The sequence below is a fragment of the Xiphophorus hellerii genome, chromosome 6, assembly GCF_003331165.1.
Source record: "Xiphophorus hellerii strain 12219 chromosome 6, Xiphophorus_hellerii-4.1, whole genome shotgun sequence".
Classification (NCBI taxonomy): Eukaryota; Metazoa; Chordata; class Actinopteri; order Cyprinodontiformes; family Poeciliidae; genus Xiphophorus; species Xiphophorus hellerii.
Window position 1 is genome coordinate 6,410,063 of NC_045677.1, and position 24,237 is coordinate 6,434,299.

The following is a 24,237-nucleotide window of genomic DNA, read 5'->3' on the forward strand; positions in this document are numbered from 1 at the left end:
ATTTAGGCTTTCAGTCAAACGTTCCTTTGCTCTTCATTACAAAACTATGCAGTTTGGATATCAAGCACTCTTAAATAGGTCTATCGTTTTTCTCTTTCTACCAACAACTGGGTGATGAAAGTCTTCAGTCTGGTGTTTTGGTCTCAACTAGCTGTGTTTTTTTTTTCCTTTTTTGACAGAGACTTCATAATTCATTTCATTTGTCGTTTTGTTTATTTATTTTGCATATTCAAAATATCTCCCAGTTCCAGCGTTAAATGTTCCTTAGAATTTAAAGTTTATTGATCTTTAACAATGTTTTATGTCATTACAATTATATTACCGGAAAAATCATCTCGAAACATTGACGTTATTGGTTATCGCGATAACTTCTGGTGACAATTTATCGCCCGGCAAAATTTGTTCAGGTGGCAGGCCTACTTTCAAGGACCTGGTACAGAAATCGAAACACTTTCTGAACCTTGAAAACACCTCATTGAAATTCAAGATTTTCAAGCAGCCACACAAACCCTGCAAACCGGTGAACAGACGATGCTTCGCAAGAGAGAACATGTAGACAACCAAAGATTGTTAACAGAGTTTCACAGTTGATTCTTACTAGTCGTGGCTTTGTCCTGCAAGGCCTCTTGTCTGTAGTCCATATCCTTGGGGAAACTGTTTGCCGCCATCTTGGCCGAGTCTTTCTGTCGTTGTTCCCTGGAGCAAAAGCAAGCACAATCTATGAATCCACTGCGACCGAGCACGTAGCCGCTCTATGTGAAGTGCGTAACACTCCAAGCAGCATAAGGAATATTTCTGGTTGAACATGGAGCGGTACTGGGCCTTGCCTCTCCAGCAGGTCCTTGGGCTTCTCCCACTGGGAGACTTCAGTTCTACAGTTGTAGTAGTACTTCTTGCCGGAGGAGCTAATGTGTTCTGTCCAGTCGTCGGCAGGGTCCTGGAAGCAGAGACGGTTGCCATAGGGATAAAGATCAAGACACACGAAGGACAGGACGACGTTTGTAGGGAAAGGGGGAAATGTCGCAAAGCGGGACCTCCTTCCACAAAACCGAAAACATCCAAGTTCTCGTATAATCGTCTGGAGGGGCTTTCATGCCATCTTTTGGCTGATAGATGACGTTGCAATTGATGTCAAATGTTCATAAAGTCTTGTAGTTTTAGTTGTGTTTTTTTTTTTTGTATTTAGAAAGAGCAGCTTTCGGATAAAGCCTAAATGATGTAATAAAATAGGAAATACATTTTTAATCCTTTCAAGACTTTGCCAGCATTTTATGAACACATACAAAGTTAAATGACCATAAGTTGCACTATAGGGCCTTGCAAAAGTATTCAAACTTTCTCACAAGCTCATATTTATTAGACTTGTATGACCAAAACAAGTAAAGCTTAGCGGTGAAAGTAAAAGCAAAGCAACACCTGATTTAACACTACACAGGTCAAAATCTGAATAGTGTCGACTATCCTGGGGATTAATCGGATTTTTTTTAAAAAGCCATATTCTGTAGATTTTTTTGTTTAAGCACTTAAGCGTATTTTATACAATATTAGAAATACGCAAGAAAATGCAAACAATTCAGTTCCTTTTTTAAATAAGAAAATAAACATTTTCTCACCTAAAATGCAACAAAGAATTTCTCTAGTGAACGTTTGATTATTTGCAGCAAAGGATACATCGGTGGCTAAAAAAATAAATAAATACTTCCAACATCATATTAAGTGGTCAGCCATTTCTGCTTGACTTATTATCAATACAGTGTAGAGTTGATCTACTGACCATTTGTTTTGATTGATCGTTTTTGTACAGTTTTGGCTTCATTATTGGTCTGAGGGTGTTGTTCTTTCAGCAAATGTTTTTTTTTTTGAGTCTGTATATTTCAGTAAACGATTAATCGATTAGTAATTCAGCTGATTTCAATAGTCTTTAGTACCCGAGTTTAATATGGCAGGCTAAGCAATATTACACACCACCAATATGTGCAATATTCTTAATTTTCATATGACAAAGGATTGTTTGGAGCGCAATAGATGCTGGATTACAGATGCCAGATGTTATGAACTCGCATTTTTTCATGCTAATGCAATAACTCGCTGCAGCAGACGCTCCTAAACACAGCCTAAAAATCTTAACGTGACAGGCGACGGTAGTCAAGACGAGAACAACAGGAAAGAAGACAATAGTAACATGTTGCAAACATATTTAATGTTATCGGCATCGCAAGACTTTCTAAAAATGAGCGAACGAAACTTTTATGGCCTACAAGAAAGACGAGTAAAACCGACAACCGGATGGACAAAAAGACACGATCCTAACAGGCTGACAAGTGATGAAAGTGGAGACGATCAGTTAGCCGTGTGTGCGCGTGAGAATATGTGTGGCTAGAGAGCCACCTTTTTGAATATTTATTCGAGCGTTGCTGTGGAGTTTGTTTTGATGAGCACCGGCGCACACGACGGCCCGTGTGTCGCTTCTGAGCGAGGTGAAGAAACTTTTGAGTAGTGAAAAGGGAAAGGAAGGTAGAGAAGCAGACAACAGGCACAGTAACTCACTCGTTCTGCAGGCTTGCTCTGGCTCGCGTGAGTTTCAGCGCCTTGGTGGGAGCTGTTGTTGTGAGAGGCCTCCTGAGGCGAGCCGCTGGTCTCTGGAACAAATTCTTTCTTTAGTCAAACAAACACAACTTGCACCATCAGAGTATTTTTGCGTTCGAGGCATTGTGTTGTGCTGCTATTAAATCGCAAAGAGCGGAAGGATTCAACCACCTCCATCTACAGTTGACATCATGAACAGGTGCATGGATTTGTTCATTGGATTGTCTCTAAACCCACAAAAAAAATCAAACCTTCAGCTCAAACATCTGCGTGTATTCCTCCACCAATTTGGTGAAATGTCCGTTTAGAAATTCCAACTCTACATGCATTTTGGAGATATTAATGACCTTGTTAATCAACCACCGTTACCCTTGGAGTTCGTCTGAATTAATCAATTTCCTTTAACAGACCTGAATCCACTTTTTTTTTCTAATCTTTTTAAAACAGCAAGGAAGCTTAAGGATATGAAGCGTAAAGTTGCAGCCCATATATTCATATATATAATTTTGATCATGTCAAAATTTCCATTTTAATAAATGCACAATATTCTTGTTTTTGTTTAAACCCGGCAGTCGGATCCCATTTGCTCTCATTCCACCCTAGAAGAACGACTAAAACAACTAAAGCCTGATATTAATATGAAATTCCTGCCAGAGATGAGCATACGTAAACTTTTAACCACAAAATTAAGCACTCGCAACTTGTCAGGTAAACAACAACAACAGCAAAAAATGCTACAGAATAAAATGAAAACAAACATTATTTACTTTATCTACGATAGTTTCAAAACTTATATAAAAAGAAGCAACTATTTTTACCTCATTTGAAACATTAGCAGAATTGTTTCAATGTTTCAAATGAAACATCAGCAGGATGTAACACCGACACTTACCGTTTTTCCCTCTAACAGGGAAGGAGGTTTTGGCCTTGCCATGCTGCCCGATAGCATCCCCTTGTCTGCTGACGGGACTCTCGTCGGAGCGTCGCAGCACCTTGTACGGGGGTATGGGATCTGACGAACCGTCGCGCACCTTGGTGTAGCGGTGAAGGCTGCTGGACTGGCTCTTTGGCTGAGATTTATGGGCCTGGAAACAAAAACAGTGGACAGCAGATAAGCTGGTGAGTTCGAGTTCAATGTACAGTCTTGGATACCTCTAGTCGCCCTCGATCTCTGTTCTGAAGAGTTTGTGTAACTAACGGTATATCCAACTGGTTTTCCTTCAAATCAGTCAATGGCACCATTGAACTTAAGTATTAGATTCAAGTTGGAAAAGAAGGTCTAATGGACACTTTTGGCTACAGTGGCTTGCTTCAACTTTTTGTACACCGTGTACAAAATACACAGTGTATTTTGTGTTACTAGGAAATACATTGATGTAAAGTGACAAAAATGTGTTTAAATTCACACAATAGGAAGTCATTTGCAAGGCACTGAGCATTAATTACAATAAATTAATAACATTAACACATTAACATTAATAACAATAAAAAAAATAATAACAGTGAAAGTGTACCTGATAGGACTGAGAATCCCTTCTGTCGTTGCACCTGTGGAAAACACACGGAACAAAAGTCAGCTCAATTTATTTTCTTCCCAGTCACTTTGTGGACGACTTTAAGTTAGCTAACGTTAGCAAAGTTAGCACAATTTCCATTTGGCTCCCAGTAGTTCGTCTTTTTTTTTCCCCCCCATGAAAAATAAAAAGTAGCATAAATTTCTCAGTGACTTAAAAAGAAGTATGTATGTTTTTACTAGTTTTAGATTACTATGTTAGTAGTTAACGTCATGCTAACGTATGTAGCCTAGCTAAAGAAGGGGAAAAAAAAAAAATTAACCGGAACCTCTAGCTAACCAACTGCAGTTAGCTGGTAGCCATGACAGCTAACAGCTAAAAGAAAGCTACCACTCCTGAGGCTAAAGCAGCTACACGTCTGCGCCTTATTTACACATGACAATGCAATGACCCGCGTTTCATTTACCCATCGCTGACTCTTGTTGGTTTCCTTGCATACATCACCATCAAGGCCCCGGTGATGTGTGTGTGTGTTTGAGGGGGAAACCGTGGCCTCCTGTCTGTCTGCTCTCACAGTTCTTTTTTTTTTTTTTCTTCCTTCCTGGAGTCTGATCTCGGGCCTTCCTCACCGGACAAACGGCTACAAGTGGAGCGCCGAGCACCTGCACTGCATAGCGGGTGGTACAATTAAAACCCACCCTCAATGCATCATCTGGCATGTAGTTACGGTATGCGGTGAGACTCGGCCGATGTAGCTCAGCGGAGAGCAGCAGAGGCAGGCAAGAAGGAAGCGGAGGAGACCGACTTATGGTTGAACGTCCGGTTGGGGGGGGAAACTGGCTCCGGGACGACCTGTCAAAATAAAAGAGGATGTTGGTGCGAAACTGTAAGACTCGGTTTTCAGTTTAAAAATCAGATGTTGTAATTCCGCTGTACACTAAATGGAATTGAACAGAACGAGACGGAGTTTCTCAAGGACTTTAATTCTTTTTCTGCTTTCCAAACTGAAGTAAAACAGTTCGGTAAAAGGTAATGATATATATTTTTACTTGCCTGTCTTGTAGCATCTCATGCAGACAACTGAAACCAGACATCTTTTTTTTTTCTTCTCACTGTCTGACTTTCTCTGTCTTTGCCCAGTTAGATTATCAACATAATATTGTGTATTGACTAAATCAAGAGTAATGAAAGAAAAAAAAAATCAAATGTATATATTTTCATATATCTCTCTTAGTGTTTAATAAAATTGCTTTTAAGCTGTATGAGAGACATTCATCCATAAGTTTCTCATAATACTTTACAGAAATTTTGATTAAGTCCTCCGGAAGGAGATGGAGTTTTTTGTGATGGCCAATCTAACTTCGTTCTTACTTCTGGTGGTGGTTTCTGATATGGGCCACATGGGCAACTGCCCAGGGCAGCATCTTGTGGAGGGCGACGTGCGACATAAAAGGGTTGATCGCCTGCTAAATTAGATTAGCAAGTGATCCATCCTTCCGTTGAAGGTTAGAATCATCTTTCAAATCCCGATGGTGTTATTGTTTTCTCGAGAAAACCAACAGGAAATTAACTCTGCGCCTTGAGAAAACCATTGGGAAAAAGTATAAATGGAAAACAGGAAGTTAACTCGTTGCCTCGAGAAAACAGTCGGCGCATTTAACTTGTCTTGAGAAATTCATCAAAAACTCACTATTTCGCGAAAACCATCGGAAAAAAAGTAAATTTCGGAAAACGGGAAATGAACTCACTATCTTGGGAAAACCTTTTGGGAAAAAGTAGAAAGTGCAAGATTAACTTTTCACCTTGAGAAAACCACCCAAAAATGTACTTATTTCGAGAAAACCATTGACAAGAAATACAAGCGGAAAACGGAAAACTAACTCATTATCTTGAGAAAACCAGAAAACCGTTGGGGGGGAAAAAAGTATATGAGGAAAAAAGGCCCCTTTCTGCTCCCGTGGGAATGGGGTTCTCAAACAACTGTCCTGGAAATACTGTCTGGATTTAATCTAATTTAAATCCAGACAGTAGGGAAAGAAAGGGTTGACATGCTTGTATACAATTCATGTACATACCTGGTTTTAACTATATTTCTATGGTCCAAGCGCTGCAGACGCTGCTCTAATTTTGCCGTATTGATTGACCTGCTCAATGTAGGTCAGACCTGATGGATATCGATGGAATGGGAGTGAGCCTCTTTTCCAGTCTGCCCAGCCAAGCACGTCAAACCCTCTGTTTGCGACGTGAATGTTCAAATGTCGCTTGTTCTTTTAAGATATGCAGCAAACGACTCTGCCTAAACCAGGCCTAACGGAGAGAGTCCATGGTGAGTAAAGATTATGTTGTCATTTGCACTGATTTAATGTAAATATACAACGCTGGAGCTTAAAGAGAGAGAAAAATGCCCTTCTGATTAGATTTAAAGATTTACCTTTCATTTCGTTCGTAGGTCTTTTTTAGGCTTTTTTTCTATTGTTGCTAATTTTCAATGTAATAAAAACAAAGACTGTATTCAAGCGTACAAAATAAGAAGATATTGTGCCTTTTATGATAAGACTGCTTCTATTTTATTTTTGTTTTGTCATGAAACTGTGAATGTCTGTTGTGAAGCAAGTTGTTCTTGTTTGAAGAGGTCTGAGCTGATGAAATGGAAGTATTTCATGCCACCAATAGGGGGCAGCAATATCTCAAAAGAAAGAATCTGTTCTAAGTAAAAATGAGATTCATATATACAGTATATACATTTCTGTTCTCAGACTGATGATGCAGAGGAGAACTGAGGACAGAGGTATGTTCAGGTTTGATCTTTTTTTCATCTTTAATTGAAATCTTACAGCAGTCTGAGAAGAGCACATTTTCTTTCTGTTTAAAGAGCTATTTTTGCTGAACAATATGTTGACCTCTATAGTTGTACCTTAAATTTAAGTTAAAATCTAGTTTAAAATGAAATATCAAGTAAAAAAAAAAAAAAAGAGAGAAGAAGAAGTTAGAGTTCATCCGCATGTACCTGTTTTCCTTTATTCGGTGAATTTAGCACTCTGTGCTGTAAATAAGATTAAACTCAACTGAATTTTATTCATCTGAGCTGAAATAACTTAAACTCAACCACATGTAAATGAACGAGTTTAAGTAAACTGGAAAGGTCTGGACTCAGATCTTATTCAACCAAACTGATCCGAACTAAATTTTACCCGAACTGAATCACTTTGTACTGAATTTGTGTTGAATTGAAATAAACTGAATGAAATTCAATTTAAACAATCTGATTTTATTTTTATTTTATTTTTTATTGTATAAACTGAACTGAAGTAAACCAAACCGAACTATAATCATGTGAACGGAGCAGCGGCCAAACCGAACCGAACTCTACTAAATCATGTTGACATCAACTATTCTGAAGTGAATGACATGAACCGTATCTAAAAATGGAATTGATCCACTACACCGAGCTGAATGTGACCGAACAGAACTGATGTGGACTCCGTTCATGTGAACTGGACTCCTCCAGGCGTGTGTAAGCGGTTGTCCGCGGCGATGTCTGCGACAGAGTTTCACACCGACAGAGAGGAGGACTACAGGTTCCTGCACAGCATGCTGATGGAGAAGAAGGTTCACCTGCTGTTTAAGGTAAACATTCCTCACACACACACACACCCTTGGACTGCGCTTTTTCTAAGTAGAAAAATAGATGACTCTCTCTCTCTCTCTGTCGACAGATTCATGAACGGCTGAAGCGCTTTGAGAAGCGGAGGCCCGTTCCCGTCCAGGAGCACGCGGCGACTCTGGCCTCGCAAGTGTGTGACTCACCGCTAACATCTTCAGCAGGCAGCCGCGCCGCTGCGGGGTGACACTTTTGACAGCCGAGGGAAACGAGGCGTCTTTCCTCTCCTCTGTTATGGAAAAGACTTCCCCGTCAGACACACAGCGCGACTGGAATTTGTTGCCCCCCCCCGCTTATTTGTCCCGAATTATTTCCGTAAATCGCCGTTAGATTGACTGGTCGAGAGATAAAGGGGGGAGGGGGAACTTTTACGATCTAGGATGGTAGCTGCATGTGGGACCGGGGAGTGAAGGATGGGCTGCTTGAGCTATGTAGTCGGAAAATAAGATTTTAAATTCAAGATAAAGTTACAAAACACTTTTCCCCCCAGTGAAAAGCAAAACGGCACGTGGTGGTGATCTTTTTTTAAAAAAAATTATTTTATTTTCTCTCTCCTTTCAGTCTTTTGTTGTTAATCTTTCTATTGAACTGACTTTTTGGGTCATCATTCATCTCCAGCGTCCAAAAATTCCCCCGTTGGGGAACTTAAACCGCCAGAAACCTGAGGCCCGGGGGCCAAATCCTGCCCACCACAGGCTTTTATGTGGCCCTCCAGACTCTAAAACAACCTTCACAACCCAGAGGGCCAATTTTGTCCACAGTCTAGTGAAATAAAACTTGCTTACAAGCCGTAAAATTTGTGTGGCCTTTTGGAAAAATAAAGATAAAGAGCTGATAGAGGAATGTTGTTGTCATTCTTACAGAATCGTCCATTTTTTTTCTATTTTTGGATTTTACAATCAAAGAAAAATGTGAACCTTTGTATAAAAAAAGATGGTAGGTACATTATTTTCTGTGGAAAATTATATAACTCCTCCCAACTCACATATTTTAAAACCTAGAGATCAAAAAATTGATTTAACAAATGTCATGTGTTGTTGAAAATCATCCCAGTTATTCAAAAAAATCTGCATTTGTGACTACAATCATGTCTTAAAGGCATTTTCCAGGCAAAATACTGCCTGATTATTGGTATTTTAGAGCACAATCAAGTAGTGATGTTACCTTCAGTTGTCATAAAAAAAATTTATATAACAAATGTGACTTAAAAGAAATTTGACTTTGTAATTTAACATCTTGAAATTGGCTCTCTGTGTCTTTAAGAAGCTCCTTCTCTAACTGAAACCCCGCCTTCAGGAAGTCATCACAACATGGCACCTCTACTAACCCTTTCAAAATTATTTTACCAGTGTAAAACATTGAAGTTGAACATTTTTGATTTTTGAAACGTGGAAATTTCCATTCTTTTTCTAAAAAAAACCCCGATTGATCTCAAACTTTCAGAGTTTTTTTGATGGAAATTTGCTCCTTTTCCCTCCATCTATGGCGGCTTCTAACACGTCGTCACAACAGAGACATTTTGTCGTGAAGCTCAGAAAATTTCCACGTTTTTTTCTAGGAAATGTTCAACTTTTCAGACTCTGAAACTTCCACGTTTTTTTTTTTTTTTTTTTTTTTTTTTTTAGTTTAATGTCAAAGTTTCCGAGATTTGTGCCGGAGATTTACTCTTCCTTTTTCATTCAGGCTCTGATACCCCGCCACGCTTTTTGAAATCCAGTTCACAATCACAGTACGTGCTTGTGACGTCACGAAAAAGTTAAAAACCTCAAGAGGTATGAATCTTTTTTTTTTTTTTTTTCCGGCATGCGCCGCGTTTTCTGCCATCTTTCCATTTCATCTCCCCTGCATTTGTCTCTTTTCCTTTTCGTCGCGTTGCTGTCGATTCGGTTCGACAGCCGCTCTGCGCCTGGCTTGAGTCAGGAAAGGCCGTTTCGGAGGGGCCCAGCTGTGGCTCTGCTTCCTCTCACACAGACGTCTGTTTGCTCTCGGTGGAAACTAATGACCTCCGTGCGCGTTGCGTCTCCGGAGAACGCCGAGAAGGCATCGCGGCAACGAGCTTCACGAGATCAGCACGACGCGTTTGCTCAAAAACTACAGCAGCTTATCGGAAAGAGCCGGAGAACTCGCCGAGCGTGATTCATTCGACAGACTCTTTTAACAGCGTCTCGTTCCTATACCTCTCTATGCTGGCTTGAAGTAAATCTTAACATGTTTATGCCACTGTTTTTTTCTTCTTCTTCCTTTTTTTGTTGCAGTTGGCAGAAGAACTGCTGTACCACGGATGGAGAGATGAAGTCAAAGAACTGCTTACACTTATTTCCAAACCTCACTTTAAGGTGAAAAACTATTTCTTTCCATGCCGATGCAGTTAGCTTTTAAAAGTCTGTGTGGTCTCGAACGCTTACTAGTCCTTCAGCCCAGTCAAATCACACATTGTCCGCCGAAGGAAAAGACGCGTAAAAGATGTGATGTCATGGAAATACATAAAAGAAATTGTTTCGCATAGTTAAGGCTCCAAGAGTAGCCAAAAAATATAAAAGTTATAATGAAGGAATATTTGGACCCAGCTAAATATGTCTTAATACTGACCAAGCCGATCAATCAATCCTGGTTTCCTGGTTTAAGTCTTAAACATACTCCTTCATTTTTGATGTCAGACGAGGACGATCTTAAGGACGGGTTAGGCTACCGTTGAACTCATTTCGTTCAGATAATACTTTCTATAAATTACTTGGAAATGTATTTAAGAATTGTGTTTTGTCGAGGCCTTTACTCCACAAAAGCAGATAGATGTGTGTTTTTTTCAAGCCAAGTACACCGCAAACACAGAGAACTTTGGACCCAGAGCAGTAGACGCAACGACAAAGTTTCTTCTAACCAAGACATTTGTACGGTAAAATTTCGTAAAATACTGGGTTGTACCGCAATTTTTATGGTCAAATTTTGGCAATCTCAGCTGCCGGTATTTTACTGTAAATTAGAGACATTAATTAATTAATTTTTTTTTTTTACAGTGCAGAAGCCAGGACTGGAAGAAGCCCCATGATGTCGTTTTGTTCTTTCAGCCCCAAACAGGCTTCCTCCATTTTGTACCTGTAAAAAACAAAACGTCACACCGTCCTGCCTCGGCTTTTCTGCATTAGTTTATCTGGTGTCTTGGTTGCTTGTTTTCATGGATTGTGTTCATATGGGTAAAAGACGACCAGGTCTCAAGTAGAATTATTTATTTATTTTTTGCATCGTATGATTTGAAAATGTTGTGTAATTCTCTATTCTGAGTCGTTTTCTGAGTCATTCTCTGTTGCCAGTTTGAGCCACCGGACTCTTGTCAAATCTGACAGATTTTCACCGGAAATGAAGCCAAAAATAAAACAGTGAGAGACTTCCTGGTTGATATATAAGACGATTTCCATGTTGTGGACGATGAGTTGAATATGGCAAAGTAAATTAAAATGTTTATTGTCTGCCTGGTGGGTATGATAAACGCACAGTAGGTCAGAAACATCCAGCGTTTCATGATACCATTTCAAAGATCCGGTGACACATTTTTACATTAACACCTTGATTCCACGAATGTAATTTTTAATGTTTTAATTCAGACACATTGGAGTTTGGCTTTCAAGCATGGAAAGCCTGTTTAGCACCATCTCAATTGATCATACTTTGACTAGGCTGATCCGAAACATTTTTTTTCCCCCATTGTGAAAAAAGAGGTGGATTTGCTGACGTGGTTTGGATCATTTTTCTGCTTTTCAATCTTCTTGGTTCCTTTTGGGCCTCCTTGTTTTAAGTGTCAATGCACTCTTGGAGTAATTTTGGTAGACCAGCCACTCCTGGGAGGGTTCACCTCTTTTCCATTTGTGGATAATGGTACTCAATGGAGTCCCAAAGTCTACAAAGTGGCTGTGTAACCCGTTCCAGACGAACAGACAAAAGTGTTTCCCGTCTGTTTTTGAAATTCTGTAGTTTGGAGGCAGGATGTGCTGCTTTTTAGCCCACATCATGTTGTTAGAAAGTGATTTTTCTTTCTTTCTTCTCTTGTTCTTTCTTTCTTTTTTAGAAGAAAATCGTCAGGTTTAGCAATAATTAGGTCTGTAATCAGCTTCTTTACTTAAATACATGAAATCACCATTGAAAAATGACCACAAACATTAAAGTGCAATTTAAAAGAAAAATACCAGAAATATCAGTGTCAACGGTATTGACCCAACGTTTCCAGAATAGCATGGCTTCGTGACGCAAAGTTCATTTTTACTCATCATCTGCTTGATATTTTAATGGCTTGTCTAATCAGACTCAAATGACAGTTTACGTTACTGTAGCGGCAAACCTAGTAATTACTAAAGCACAAACTGTCACGGACATTTTCCTTTTCACTTTAATCCGCCTGGGCGGTTCACATTTAAAGGGATGGCAGTGAAATAAGCATGTTCACAACTAACGCTGTTAGAAGCGGAGTTATTTTTCATTGAACACCACCTTGACAATGTACCTATAAATAAAAATAATAAAAAAAAAGAAGTTAAATTTTCATGCTAACACGCTTCATTTGAGTCATTCCGCTAGAGTGACTGAACACAGGAGCTATAATGGCCGACAGCATTCTGTTTCCTACAATAAACTCAAACATGAGTCACACGCAGCGACAAATGAATCCAGCAGTAAGTAAAACGTATTCAAATTGATTTTCACCACATTCCCCCCCCCCCCCCCCCCCCCCCGGGAGGTGCTGACATATATTAACCACACTGGCACCGAAGCTAATGTTCTCCCAAACTATGTTCATTACAGCGGACCCGGAGATGCCCAGACTGCTCCGGTGAATGTTTTCCTGTCGAATCTGCTGACAGCCGCGTCTCAAACGCACTCATACGTTCATAAATGCACACAGGACGTATTTTCGTTTAGAATGTGTTGCCAAAGATTGTCCGTGTGTGTGTGTGTTTTTTTTCATCTTCGTAATTTACGAGGAGTCAAAGCCAGCCGGTAAGCTAAAGTTTGTTTAAACAGCCCTAATGTTCTTGGCCGAGGCGCTGGAGCTCACACGTACTTATGAGCAATGCTGGATATAATATGCTGTAAATGAATGTTTGTTTCCTTAAAAAGAAAAGAAAAAAAAAAAAAAAACACCTTATGAAAGTAGCCAGAGCCGAATTGCTCACGCGCTGGCAGGTTCTGAACAGAGCAAGTGCTGATGGACTTTGGTGTATCCAGTCGAGTTACTGACAGATGGATTGTCTGACTGGTAAAAATGAAGTTGACGAGCAGATGTTTCCCATATTCGCGTTCCTCCTCGTTACGGTAAATCTCCACGTTTTAATCCACGCTCGCAGTGAAAGATTAACGGCTTTTGTGAATAACGTCTTTCCGCAAGCAAGCAATACAGCGGCTGTTGCCGTCTCGCAAAAGCAATTGTTTATTGGAATTTGGTCTGACAGACTCGTACAAAGTAGTGCATATTGTAAATGCATGGCCCCATTGACTGAACGTGTTTTGCTACAACTACAGATGGACAGGGTGTCTGCGCATCCTTAAAAAGTCTTAAATTCACGTAGGTTAAATTAAGGTCTTAATATGTCTTAAATTCATTAGAAATGGAAGTTGCACTTGAATAGGTTAATCACAGGTCTTAAAATTGGTCATGGCAGAACTATTTAATCTAATATATTCTATGTTTTATTTTATTTATTTATTTTAGGCGCATCCAGATATCTTCATTGCGTTCTGGGACTCTTGGCAAACAAGGCTCAAATTTATCTACAGTTGTCTGGCGATGTTGGTCTTGGCCACTGCCTGTTGCCAACCCTGCATGATGCTACACCCATTTTGTGTGGGGTGGAGGGGGCAGGTTCAAGAGGCCCAGGTCCCTCTTGAAAATGAGATCTAGATCTCAACGGGGTTTACCTGGTTAGAAAAAAAAGGAATATATATATAATTATCTGCTAATATACCTTTTCGAGCTAGCTAGCTAGCTTCTTTAGATTGGTCATGGGTTAGAGAACTTTAAAATTTATTGACAATGGGCTGGACGACATTCGTCTTTGACACTGGCTCACTCCTGTTGCCAACCCTTACGATACTATATGCATTTTGAGAAGAAAAAAACTAGCTGCTAATATACCCTTTCTAGCTACCTAGCTAGTCATCTTAAATTTTAAAAGTTAAAGTTTTCTAACCCATGACAGATAGGTTAGGAAACTTTAACATTTATTGGCAGATGACTGGATTACGTTGGTCTTCGCCACTAACTCATTTCTGTATCCAACCTGTACAATGCTATGCGCATTTTGTGCTAGCTGCTAATATCCCTCTTCTAGTTAGCTAGCTAGCTTTTTTGCATCTGTCATAGATTGGAGAACTTCAAGTTTTATCTCCAGTTGACTGGACGACATTCATCTTTGCCACTGGCTCACTCCTGTTCCTTATGATTCTACGTGCATTTTGCGCTTAAGGGGCTTGGAAGTACAAAGCTGCTGCCAAAAGCCTCAACAGACCCCATAAATGTTACAGTTTTGACATAAAACTGGGCAGTTTTAGCGAGACTAAAGCTGCCCAGAAAACGGTCGCTGCCACTGCTGCCACAAGCAGCATCTGATGCAACACAAACTCTGAAGTCAGAAGTTTAGATCATTTTAAATGAGGAGATAAATCGCTAGTCTTACTAGGTCTAAATCACGTTCATAATGGTCTGAAAAAGTCTTAAATTTGAGTCGGTGAAACCTGCGGCAACCCTGGATGCAGGTCTTTTGGGTCTTATCTGCACCCACTTTGCAAGGAACAAGTTTCTTAGCGATTCTTTATTGCAAAGCACCTCCAGATTCAACATGTGAACATTGTTATTCAAGTCTCGCAACACGTTCTTCACTGGATTTTAGTCTGCACTTTGACAGGGTTATTCTAATGTATGAACATTAGAATAATGTTCATCTTTTTATGAACATTAGAATAATGTTCATAAACTTTTCCATTGCAGCCCTGGCTGTGATGTTTAGGGTCTCTCTCCTACTGGAAGGTGCCATCTGATGTGTGAATTGTTTTTTTCTGACACACACTGTACCATTTTTGGCCACTAAACCTAACAAGTTTGACTTCTGTCTTGTTTTGCCAGAGTACTGTCTTGGTGTTTGGAGTTTCAGGCGACAAATGAGGACAGCCCATGGAAATTAGTGACAAAAAACAACAGAAAGGACAAAAGTCAGAGTGAAGGGGGTCTTGGACACATTTACAATCTTTTTATTGTGTGTCCTTTTCCAGAGTCTTCTGCGTACCCATGACTCAGTAGCCAAGAGAGACTTTGAACCTGCTCTGCCGCCCCTACCTGATGATGCAATGGAGGAAGATGAAGAGTCAGTCAAAATTGTGAGCCTGGTGAAAACCAAAGAGCCACTGGTCAGTATCTGTGTGGCAGTCAATCTGCAATCAGACCATCAACAAAAGCTCTCAGACTTCTCACTTCATTTTATCGTTTTACAGTGCAAATTTTTTACATAAAGAGTTTTCATTTATTTCTAAACCTATTGCTTAAAAAGAACATACAGAAGTGCAAAAAAAAATATTATAATTTATTCAGGATATATTTTTTAATTGCTCAAATTTCTGTTTAAGATTAATCGTAAGTCACTTGAATTGTATTGTCTTTCTTGCATGGCTGTAAGATGAGAGATTCGGGTCGGGAGGACGATAAAGTGGATTGGTTGCAGTTGCCGACGTCACCGCTAGGTGTCACAAAAATGCAGATGGAATAATCCTAAATAAACCAGCAGAAACACTGTAGGCTTTGGAGGTCCAAAAGAGTCATTAGCAGGGAAATTAAGTATTAAAAAAAATATAATCAAATACATAGCTAATATAATCAAGATTTATAATTAATTAACATATTGTTAGCCAAGTGTTAACTGTAAATACAGTGTATTCAATGAGCTACTTTTTTCCCCCCCGCTATGCAGCACAGGAGCCACAAAATAAATAAAAACGTACATAATTCCACATAGTTTTAAGATATATAAAAAAAATCTCATTTTAATTAATTTCACATGAAACATCTGAATAAATAATAAAAATTTCTTACTTTAATGTTAAAAATGTAATAACTATTCATATATTACATTATGGCTGTTCTGGCATTCAATGCAGCTGCACCGAAAAGCTTCAGCTTCTTAAAGTTACCCAGCCACATTGCAGAATTTGAGACATATAGAGCTTAGGGTTAGATGTAGTTGATATTTAAATTTTTATATATATCTATATATATGATTTCAAAAATGCATTCATACCAAGACAAAATGTCTGCTAAGGATAATTTAAAAGGAACCTAAGAGATGACTCCCGCAGCAGCCTGTTCTGCTTTTGTGTTTAAACTTTTAACTTCGTTCTCAATCCAAGTTTTTTATTTTATTTCTTTCCACAGCTCTTTTCGCTACATATCACTGTGACACACGACACGCCGCGGCTCCAGCTGTTCTGTTTATCTAAAGTGAAATAATGCAAACACTGACATCATAATTGAGTCATTAAAGTAGCACTGCAGATTTAGAAGGCCTGGGTTAATTTATGTTTCTGTTTCTAGTGCGCATTGATTAGCTTCGAGGCCTTTAATCACGGGCCATTTTCCTGATGAGGCTCAAATGTTCTGCTTTATTACTTATTCCATGTCATTGTCTCTTAATTAAAAAAAAAAAAAGTTTCCTGGATCGAGTAAAGGGGAAAAGGGGGGGGAAAAAAAACATCCTGCGAGGATTCGAGAGCGGCAGATGTTCAGCAATGCCACAAAACCTCGAAATTTGTTGTTTTAGTGAAAATTGAAAGAAAAAAAAACCCCTCTGGATTCTTTTTTTTTTTTAGTTTGCAAGTTTTTCATCCAATACACATAAACATATTTCAGTTTTGACTCAACAGAAAAAATATTCAGAAACACATTTAACATGTAAAGAATCAATAAAAGATTTAGCGAATATGCAAATATGCAGGTTGCCAGGTTATGTAGACATATTGCAAATCAGAAGATAAAGTTCCATTAACATCTCTGGAATAGAAACACACAAAAAAAAAAAGAAAAGAAAAAAGCTCTCTGTGACTCATCTATCAAACATGCATTTTTTTCTGGCGTTGCTGCGTTCGAGAGACACTTTTGGACGGATAACTGTGAACATTTTTGCGATGGTTCCGACGCTAGCCTGGAAGAGAGGGCTGACCCTCCTCTGACTTTGTCCCGCTGATCGATCCAACATGTTCCCATTTTCCAGACAACAGGGCTTCACCCGAGCGAGAGCCGATCGCAGCCCGCCCGCCCGCCCATTGCATCAGATGCTGTTTCCATTCTTGCTTCGCCGCATCAATAACATCTGTTGTAAATAACGCCGCTTTTGTGCGGCTCGTTGTTTGGAACACGAAGGCGTCTAAATCATTTTTTTAAATAAATTTATGAAACAAAACATATGAGTGGAGCTCAAAGCGTTTCTGCTATAGAGTCAGTATGTCATCTTCACGCTGTATCTGTTTGTCGGTTCTTCTTTTTGTGTGCGAGTGAAGGGAGCGACAATTAAGAAAGACAACTCCACGGGGGCCATCGTCGTCGCCAGGATCATGAGAGGAGGCTCAGCCGATAAGAGCGGTAAGCAGACCGCTGGAGTCGTAAGAATTCAAATTCAAAAACACTTCACCGATCCCAAAGGGGACATCAGATGTTTCCTGAAACTCATATTAATTCAAGATTCTTCAAAGGTCTCCTGTAGCAGTCCGTGCCGCGTCGAATTTGAAGAAGCCTCTGACTGAAGGCGGTGAGGACAGTTTCACGAGGAAGCGGCGTACGCAAAGAGAACACATGGGATGGTCTAATTAATCCTGATTACGTGTTATTTATTATAGCTTTGATAGCAATTAAAAATATAGAACGCAGATCTGCAAAATTTAATAGTAGCGTTAAAGCAAACACTGTACAAAATGTGGGGCGTTTTTTTTTGCGTAATCCTATTGACTAGTCATCTTAAAAAACCAACCGATGTTTTTAAGCAGATATGATAACAAACGTGGAATTTTAGTGTGAATTCCTCCTCTGTCATTGAATAACTGCATCGAATTGACACAACAGAAGAACTGGCATTTTGTCTTTAGGTTGGAAACACTGATTTTAAAAAAATGTTTCCACAAATATCAACGTCACACAGAAGAAAACATTTGTATCCTTTTTTTAATCTATATTACAAAGTTTCATGTTTTTCTACATTTCCAAAACCTAAAAATAGAAAGAAAACAGTGACAACAACATTCCTATAGTAAATATATAACTTTTCCCCCCCTTCAAAGAGGTCATGTGACGTTTGAGTAATAAATGAGTTTAATGTTATTGTGCAGAGGCTGAAAATGGCTCTTTGGACGGTGAAGGTTGCAGACCTTCTGTTTCTGTTATGGAGAAACAAACCTGCACCACGCTGAGATTAACTCCTGACTCAGCTGATCAGCTAGCCTGCATTCTGCTGCTGAACAGATATCCCACTCCCACACTGACAGCTGCCGCTTTAAACATAAATGATCTATTGAGTAAATAAATAAAAAATAAATAGCGATGTATACATTGTTTAGGTCGTTTCTCCAGAGCCAGAGTACATCGATTCCAAGCAAACAAAGTACACATTTGGGAAATAGGCGATAACTTTTATTTCATTATTGATTATAATTCGGTTACATTACAACAAATAGAATTATCAATCAAGCTGCAAACGTAGTCATCAAACTACAGATATTTATGATTATCACTCTTAAACAAATAAAAAAATGTGTGGAATTTGAAGCTGTTCTATAAATTGCAGGTTTAGAAATGTTGAATTAACGTAATTTGGCGACTACAAATTTGACTGCAGGTCTGGCACTTTTGGAGCCAAAGCAATTTTTCAGCAATGTCGCCTTTCTTGTAAGCGAGGGATACGTGCATGGGCCTTCTTTGAGCCAGCTGACCGGCAGCCCGCAGCACCACGCGTGATAGGGAAAGCTTGGTGTTACTCTGCACCGCATACGAATTCAGGAACTCCGGAAGACTGCAGCTCTTCTTCTGAACAGCTGACGGAAAATCTGAGCATTTTGCTGGAAAATGTTTGTGTTCAGTAATTAGTCATATTCCAAACGTGTAATAGTAACAATGACGCGTTGTGTCTTTAAGGCCTGATTCATGAAGGTGACGAGTTGAAGGAGGTGAATGGAGTTTCACTGGAGCACAGGAAGCCAAAAGAAATCCTTCCTCTCCTGGTCAGTCACGTCACTTCTTTGTCTCATTTTTCTGCTGATCCTTGTTCCTCCTCTTACTGTTGACTTATTTAACTGTTCATTTAAAGACGACATATTGCTTTAACTTGTATTTTTATGACTGCTAGTGTGGTACAAAAACAGCACAGCGTAAGTTTGTGAGTGATAAAGCTGAAACTGGGTGAGGTTCGCTGACTTGCTACTACAAGTCGTCAATGAAATAATGTCCTACACAGGCTCCCGTACCCTTTTAACGGATGTTAGAGCTCATTATGTCTTCAGCTTAACCGTGTTCCAGTTGTAAGCCGGATACTTGTTACGATTTTCCTCAGTTTTAAGAAAGAATGTGTTTGCAAAGTGACGCTGCGGCACTGTTTCTGCGACTAACGTGGACAGAGACAAGCAGTCCGAAGGCGCGAATAAAAAGTATATTACTGTAACTTCCATTGCAATGTGTGCATGTGGCAGCCATGTTGGACAGGGAGAGTGGGTCGGTGAGGAAACTTCTGGATTTCCAACTGAATTCTGAGTTTAAAATCAACTCACATGTCTCCTTTAGTCTGAACGGCAACATCAAGGCCTTAAAATATTCTGCGAGTTTCTAAAATGAACTAGGTTTTTGGTGTGTTTGCTCGACATGGTTTTAACTTTAATGTTTTTATAAATTCCTCCTTATACGATATACATAAATCTCAAGAGGTTCCTCATCTACCATACTTGATTGGTTGCTGTCACTTTAAGTTTTTTATTCCTAGTAATAACTATTTTTTATCCTTGATTTTGTCATTTTCACCATGTTTTTATTGTGTGTCTTGTGGTTAATGCATAACTGTAAGTTTTTTGCAAATATTTTGCAAAAATGGCCCAAAATATTTCGTTTACGTGAATGCTAACTCCCACCTGCAGGTGGCGGTGTTTCGTACACCTATCACAGACCAAAACTTGATGCCAAGTTTTGGTCTGTGATAGATATCCTGCAAATAATTCAAAATGAACTGCAAATATTTCTAAATTAGCATCAGAAATTCTTTTGATTTTTATAGAAAAAAAAAAAAACAACAACAGAAAAAACAAAATCCTGAAGGGACTAATCAATGGAAAAAAGAAAAAAAATGAAATACTTAAATTTAATAAGTACTTATCGAAGGCAAAGACAGTTATTTATTAATATTTTAACAGTTAATTAATGGGTTTTATCAATACATTCTGCTTCTGCCGCCCTGGAGGAAATTTATGGCCTTAATATGATCCTAAATATACAGTGAAGATTGACTAGAAAGCTATCAGACAAGCTTAAACCGTTCATTTCACTTTATGTTTCCAACCAACTTTCCATTTGAATATTATTAATTGGCTGGTTAAAAAAAAAAATATATCTATAAACTGAATTTTAAAAATGATTTTCAGTTTTGAGTCTTTATGTTTGAATGTCCTGAACATGAAATAGATTTCCGTGTTTCTTTCTATGTAGGCTTGTTCTGAGGGTGCAGTTAAATTCAAAATCATTCCTGGATCCACCAAAGAGGAAATGACATCACGTGTGACAAAGGTAGAGCAAACAATGAAGCCACTTCTCATGCTGCGTGTCTTGTTTTTAATTTTCATTTAGCGTTTGGCCTTTCGCATTCAAGCGCGGCTACATGAATTTATGGAGAGTCTACTGGAATCTGCATCCCTTTAACTTTTACACTCTGTTATGTTAGAACCAGAAACTTAAATGTGTTTTATTAGGATTTTATGTGACACAGCAACACAAAGTAGCACATAATTTATGGAGTGGAAAGAATTAGGCCTTCTACTTTGTTTGTATTGGATTCATTTGGTTAATTTTTTTTTTTTTATCATCCGGTTTGCTGTCATTGCACTGCAAAAACACAACATTTCTAGGTGGGAAAAGTGTAATAATCTGAGTTTTTAGCAATTTTAGGAAAATTATTTAATTAAAACGTGCTGAAAAGTTACGTAGTTATGAGTTAGTTTTGTCTTATTTCTAGTGAACTAAGATATCTGCACAAAAAAAGACCAAAAATACTCGTTTGTTCGAGTTTGTGTTTTTGCAGTGTATACCACAGCCTCCGCCTCAACATCTGCTGAGATAGTCAGAATCCCTGGGCACCGTCTACCGTTTGGGCTAAATTTATTTAAATAACAATAATCAATTGTTATGCCGTGCAGAAAATATTTGCAGGTCTACAATCTTTGTGTTCAGAAAGAGTTAAGGACCACAGCCGTGTTGTGAACTGCGCACGTTGGACGGGGGGAGCTGGAAACGGACTTGAGAGCAGGCAGCGTTTTCAAATTATTTCCAATAATTGGAGTCGTTTCTCAAAAATGACAGATTAGCACGAAGTAAAAAATGCTGTGTTTGTTGTCAGGATACAGATGTTCAAACAGCAGCCAGAGGACAGACATACGAGAGAGAAAAAAGAAGTCGTTTTCCATTTTTCTCACCATTTTGAGTTTTTAAAGCCTGAAAAAAGTTTTTTTTAAAATTGTCATTCCTCAGGTGTTTGTGCGGGCGCTGTTCGACTATGTTCCCACGGAGGATCCGACCGTCCCGTGCAAAGACGCGGCCGTGGCCTTCAAACGAGGCGACGTCCTCCAGATCGTCGGCACGGACGACGACACCTGGTGGCAGGCCCGTCGCCTCGGAGACGGCAGCGGTCGGGCGGGCCTCGTCCCGTCAAAGCAGCTGCACGAAAAGTGATCTTTTCACACCGCCAGTCGCTCAAATTTTGGGAAAGAAAAATGCAGAAAATCGAACAAATAGTCGTTCTGTTTTTTTAATCTCTTGCAGAAGAGTTGCGTTGCAGCGACCCAGAGCCCTGTTCAAGCTTCAGAACATCAAGCCAGCAGGTGATCACATTTGTTCAGGGGTGTCCAAACTGTGGCTATGGGGCCATTTTTGACACGTGAAAGAATTTTTTTCGGTCCCTGACCACAAGTCGAGAGTGGTACAAATTTGTCCAACAGAAGAGAAAACAATTGCTGACCCAAAAAATTGGGAAATTGTCTGCCGTTCTTTTAATAAAGCAACTGTCTGAAGCCCTTTTCATGTTTTGGATTTTTAATGATACACAGATTTTATTTAAAAAAAAAAAAGAAAAAAAAGTTTATCGTTGGTAGGGAAAAAAAATCACAGCAAACAAATTTTTTGCATTTTTAGTTTGATTAATTTTGTGCCAGGCCATTAGTTTAAATTTGCCAATTTTGGCCTCCAGTGCAAAAAGTTTGGGAACCACTGCTTCAGTTCATAAAGTCACACCACCCGAAGAGCATAAAACACTTTATAAAGAACATCTTCCAGGATGAGAAGTGGAAACCACCTCCTCCCACCCCCTACAGGAGAATAACTTTTTTGTGTGTTTTTTTTTCTCCACATGCTCGGCAGATGTCATGGAAGGCACTGTCGGTACGCATTTTGTTTTTTTGAAAGCTTTCCTTCGGCACAACTCATAAAATAAGCACGCATGCGATGAATTGCTTCACAAGTTTAACATTTTAAAACGTTGACTTTTCCAAGATCGGTGTGTATTTTTCAAGGTTGCCTCTCCCCCGCCCCCAAAATATAAAATTTTTACGAGCCGTATCTTTGCTGTAAGTAAGATTGTTAAAAGTATCCATGAACTGAACGGGCTCCCTCATATGGTACTCACAGTTACTTAAATTTTACAAGCCTAACGTATTTCAGAACGTTTGTAATGAGCATGAAGTTCATGTTTCTAGATTTAAAAAAAAAATTTTAATGATGGTTTTTCACATTTCCTGTTTCTCTCCTTCAGTTTTTCCAGTCCCAGAGGATGTAGACTACGGAGCCATAACAGGAATCCACATTGGTGAGACGCTGGACACTCAAAGCACACTGACTCCTACCTGAGGACAGTTTTTTTTTTTTTCTTTTAATTTTCACTTGCAGCATAGAATAAAAGTGTTCTTGAAGTGATTCAGCTGTGGAATGGCAGAAGACGCTGCTTTAAAGTGTATATTTGCAACTTTTAATCCAAACCACAAAGAAGACTGCTAATCTTTTGGATTACCTTCAGCCCTGTTAGAAGGTGTCACATTCACAAGCATTAGCGTCTGAAATCCACAAATACTTCAAATTGTCTCTGAATATACTGTAGAGATACTGCCTATTTTAATAATCCAGACACCAAATATGCCACTAATACACCCAATGACAGCTGTTTTGCCACCAACACAGAAGTCAAGGTCCACAGTTTTTGCTATTTCCGCTCTTGAGAGTACAGCCAATCAGCTCCAAGGAAAATGAACGGAGGTCCCAGATTGGCTGCGTTGGAAATGCCAGCCGATAAGAGAGTTAAGTGGCATTATTTGAAGCTATTTGCTGGATGAAAAAAAAGGGGAAAAAATCCGCAAACAGGTGAATTTTTCACAAATAATTTGTTGGAGTTGTGATCCACAGAAAAATCTGTGAATAGATGAAATCCACGAATACTGAGCCGCAAATTTGTCTTCAAGTTCGATTTGTATGACTCTAATTCTTTTTGATTCAATCAAATCAGATTTATTTAAGTTCTAATTACAGTACAGTGTATTTTATTCAAAACAGTCTTGGTGAAAGGTTAAACGTCATTATTTTTTTGGGCTTAAAAATATGTTTTCCTTCATCTTCTATATTTAAGGACCAACAATTTCCCAGACATTGGCTTTGTACTTAGGTACTTAAAGGCGTTTACACCCCATGAAATATGTTCTGCAGTTATTGAGAAGTGCTATTAATAAACCAAAAGTGTGTGGGTTTCTTGTTTGCAAAGTTATATTTACGAGGGTGATGAATGTATTTATCAAAGTAATGTCAGTTGGAACAGATCCATTATTGTTACCTGAGTGCAAATTGACAAACATGTTGGTAGACAGAGGGATAAAGGTCAAATCTGAACCTAATATCAAACTCGCATCGCAAATGCTGTGGAAAGTACGTTGCCATAGCTACAGTTCTGTCTGTAAAAGTGCCGCAAGACGCCAGATAGAAGAGAACAAGAGTGAAACTGAAACGACCGCAGGGACTGAAATCTCTTTCACACCTCGTCTGGTAGTTCTGGGTTTCAGAAGTAAAAACGGTGTTGATGAAAGGAGTCGGGGCGCGGGGGAAATCCAGTACACATCACTGAATGTTTCAATTCTTTTTCGAGAAACGTTAACATTCTGATGTCGACCTGTTTCACTTGAGCAGGGAAATTAATTTTGTTTTACTCGTCAAGCAAAAGACCGAAACAA

General features: G+C 39.1%; 2 protein-coding genes across 6 annotated transcripts in view; one reads left to right on the forward strand and one right to left on the reverse strand.

The window, feature by feature from the left end:
* Window positions 1–4,924, reverse strand: part of LOC116722129 (WW domain-containing adapter protein with coiled-coil-like) — an 81,504-nt gene extending 76,580 nt beyond the window's left edge. Inside the window, exons 1-6 of one of the 2 annotated variants that reach the window (XM_032566294.1) lie at window positions 4,567–4,924; window positions 4,101–4,134; window positions 3,479–3,671; window positions 2,548–2,639; window positions 828–937; window positions 599–696 (exon numbers count right to left, since the gene is read on the reverse strand). In XM_032566294.1, the coding sequence (XP_032422185.1) occupies window positions 599–696; window positions 828–937; window positions 2,548–2,639; window positions 3,479–3,671; window positions 4,101–4,134; window positions 4,567–4,607 (568 nt within the window). In that variant the 5' untranslated portion in view covers window positions 4,608–4,924. The remainder of the gene's footprint in view (window positions 1–598; window positions 697–827; window positions 938–2,547; window positions 2,640–3,478; window positions 3,672–4,100; window positions 4,135–4,566) is intronic. The other variant, XM_032566293.1, reaches the window with a different exon arrangement.
* A 2,462-nt stretch (window positions 4,925–7,386) lies between these two features.
* LOC116722125 (MAGUK p55 subfamily member 7-like) overlaps window positions 7,387–24,237 on the forward strand; it is a 28,815-nt gene continuing 11,964 nt past the window's right edge. Inside the window, exons 1-11 of one of the 4 annotated variants that reach the window (XM_032566286.1) lie at window positions 7,387–7,727; window positions 7,817–7,894; window positions 10,017–10,097; window positions 15,016–15,150; window positions 17,290–17,371; window positions 18,914–18,999; window positions 20,468–20,545; window positions 21,503–21,699; window positions 21,794–21,852; window positions 22,388–22,408; window positions 22,779–22,832. In XM_032566286.1, the coding sequence (XP_032422177.1) occupies window positions 7,635–7,727; window positions 7,817–7,894; window positions 10,017–10,097; window positions 15,016–15,150; window positions 17,290–17,371; window positions 18,914–18,999; window positions 20,468–20,545; window positions 21,503–21,699; window positions 21,794–21,852; window positions 22,388–22,408; window positions 22,779–22,832 (964 nt within the window). In that variant the 5' untranslated portion in view covers window positions 7,387–7,634. Of the gene's footprint in view, window positions 7,728–7,816; window positions 7,895–10,016; window positions 10,098–12,916; window positions 13,063–15,015; window positions 15,151–17,289; window positions 17,372–18,913; window positions 19,000–20,467; window positions 20,546–21,502; window positions 21,700–21,793; window positions 21,853–22,387; window positions 22,409–22,778; window positions 22,833–24,237 lie in introns of those variants that run through there. The other 3 variants (XM_032566285.1, XM_032566281.1, XM_032566284.1) reach the window with 3 other exon arrangements.